This window comes from Galeopterus variegatus, unplaced genomic scaffold (assembly GCF_000696425.1).
Source record: "Galeopterus variegatus unplaced genomic scaffold, G_variegatus-3.0.2 Scaffold284, whole genome shotgun sequence".
Classification (NCBI taxonomy): Eukaryota; Metazoa; Chordata; class Mammalia; order Dermoptera; family Cynocephalidae; genus Galeopterus; species Galeopterus variegatus.
Genome location: NW_007726395.1, coordinates 425,617 through 428,364, shown reverse-complemented (window position 1 = coordinate 428,364; position 2,748 = coordinate 425,617). Strand labels below are relative to the sequence as shown.

The 2,748-nt window shown below is 62.0% G+C and overlaps 1 protein-coding gene across 1 annotated transcript in view; it reads left to right on the top strand.

Annotated features, from left to right (window-relative positions):
• Positions 1-2,748, top strand: part of ESPN (espin) — a gene marked incomplete at its 5' end in the record, with an annotated part of 38,294 nt that overhangs the window by 33,759 nt on the left and 1,787 nt on the right. Inside the window, 2 exons of the mRNA XM_008567022.1 lie at positions 66-550; positions 2,336-2,740. Of these exons, the coding sequence (XP_008565244.1) occupies positions 66-550; positions 2,336-2,740 (890 nt within the window). The remainder of the gene's footprint in view (positions 1-65; positions 551-2,335; positions 2,741-2,748) is intronic.

The following is a 2,748-nucleotide window of genomic DNA, read 5'->3' as shown; positions in this document are numbered from 1 at the left end:
GGGGGGGGGGCGGTGGGGACGCGGCCCCGCCTCCGGCCAGCACCTCCTCTCCTGCCCCTGCGTAGGCACCAAATCTTTCAACATGATGTCCCCGACTGGCGACAACTCGGAGCTACTGGCTGAGATCAAGGCGGGCAAGAGCCTGAAGCCGACGCCACAGAGCAAGGGGCTGACCACAGTGTTCTCAGGCAGCGGGCAGCCAGCCTCCCAGGTAGGCGGCCACGACGGCCCCCGCCCCGGCTCCTCTTGCCTGAGCCAGTCCGGCACTAAGCCCCGCCGCTTCTCCCCGCAGCCTGACTCGCCACTACCGTCGGTGTCACCGTCACCGGCCCGGAGTCCCACCCCACCAGCCCCGGGGCCCCAGCCGCTGCTCAACGGCAGCGTGGCACCGGCGCCGCCCGCCACCCCTGCGCCCGGCGTGCCACTGGACGTGGAGGCGCTCGTCCCCACGCACGACGAGCAGGGCCGGCCGATCCCGGAGTGGAAGCGCCAGGTGATGGTGCGGAAGCTGCAGCTGAAGATGCAGGAGGAGGAGGAGCAGAGGCGGAAGGTGGGTGGCTGGGGCTTCCCGGAGTGCCCTGGGGTCTGCAGCCCATCCCCCAAGCCACCCCCAACTTGCCAGGGCCCTTCACCCTGCAGTGTCTCCCTTTACCTAGGGTAAAGCAGAGTTGCGGGACTCCCCCCACCTCCTAGGACTGGTCCCAGTCTCTTCTCCCCCCACACACACCACACCCAGCAGCTTGTTCTTAGACATGGGATGACAATGTGTATCAAACCCTAAGGTGCTTTCAAATGGCCTGGGATCTTGTTTAAACGTCTGTTTTGATTCAGGAGGTGTGGGTGGAGCAGAGACTTTCTAATAAGCTCCTGGGTGATGCAGATGATGATGCTGGTCCAGGGACCACACTCTGAGTAGCCAAGAGGGCTCTGGTCACAGTCTGACCTAGGCTGTGTCCCTGCACTGCCACTTTCCAGCTGCTGATACTGAGTCTCATTCAGCCTCAGTTTCCTCATCTGTAAAATGGGTTGATCATCACTAGCTGGCAGGATGGTTTGTCATTCATTCGTCCAACAAAAGTTCCCTGAGCACCATTTGTATGCCACACACACTGTTGCAGCCTCTGGGGATTCATGGTGAATATGTCAAGTCCTGCTCTCAAAGTGGCTGTGGGTTGTGTGTCAATCAACAATCGGATAAGTGCCCCCAGGAGACAAACCAGGACAATATGAGAGAGTGGCCAACTGGGTAGACAAGTAACTGGGCTGTTACAACAAAGCACTGTGACAGGGTGTGCAGGGGACTGGGGCAGCCCTAAAGTGGTCACCCTATTTGGACCAGGGATGGTGTTAGGGAAGTGATGTCCAAAGTGAGACTTGGAAGATGAGCAAGAGGTGGCTGGGAAGAGTGGGGTGAAGACCAAGCCGGCAGGACAGGGGCGATCTGGAAGTCAGAGTGGATGTGACTGTACACTGGTGGGGGGTGACTGAGCTGGAGAGGTCGGGGGGGTCGGGTTACCAAGGCCTGGCTGGCTGCCTACAAGAGAATGGACTTTCTCCTGGCGCAGGGGGGAGCCTGAGGTGGGTGTTAAGCTGGGAAGTGGTGTCATCATATTTGTATGTTGGGGACAAATTGTTGTGGATCAGGATGAACTGGGAGGCCTGTGTAGAGGTGAGGGCAGCCTCCAGGGTGGGAAAGCTGGGCACTAGTGTGGTGGCCTACAGGAGTAAATCAGAAGTGCCTGGCAAGCCTCGTTCCCTACACTGTACTAATGTCCAATAGGGTGAGGGGAGGGGTGGGAGTCCCAGTGGAAGCTGCACCTTCAGCCTCTTTAAGCAGAATGGCCTCTCATTTAGCACGTGAAACATTGACCACGGGGAAAAGGAGAGCTTAGGCCATAGGGGAGCTTGAGAAGGGGTCAGCAGTCTGAGGCGGGTGGCCTCAAATTAAGACTTGGATGGAGTGAGGGAGGGCTGCCTTGCCTCTCTGTTTCAATCCCTTTTGCATGTCCCTTGGGTGGTGTAATGAGCGACCCAGTCAGGCGAGGAGACCCGTCTGCCGGCCTGCCCTCCCTGCCTCGGCAGCAGCGCCCAGCGACCAGCTGTGCCCTCCGCCAGCGACCCAAGTGGACACTGCCCTGAGTCCGGAGCGACGGCCCGGGCCGAAGCCTCACCCCAGCGTAATCGCCCGCCTGCCAGGCGTGGCCCATCCCTGCAATCGCAGCGCCACGGAGCCATTACACCACCTGGGACATGCAAAAGTTCCCCCGGCGCCGCTGCGGGAGCCGGGCCAGAGGGAGACGCGCCTCCCTCCCCTCTCTTGTCTTCCCCGCCTTAGCTAACGGCCGCCAGCTCGTGCTGCTACCCTCCCGAGGGCTGGAGGTACTCCCGCGAGCACAACGCCATCCTCGGGCCCTTCGGCGAGCTCATGACCGAGGCCGACATCCTCCGCATAGAGCAGCAAATCGAGAACCTGCAGGTGTTGCACAAGGCGCAGAAGCTGGAGGCGCGCCTGGAGCAGCTGGAGCTGGAGCTGGAGCAGCTGCTGCCCATCTCGGCCGCCCTGTCGGCGCCGCGCTTCACCGTCGACCCGCGCCGCATGCACGGTCGCGCCGCCAGCCTGCCCGCCTGGTGCACCAAGATCTCCACGCTGCTCAAGAGCATGGCCACGCTGCTGGCCGCGCTGGGCGGCCGGCCCGCGCACCTGGCCGACCTGCTGGCCGCTGACACGGGCCAGCCGCTGGCGCCGCT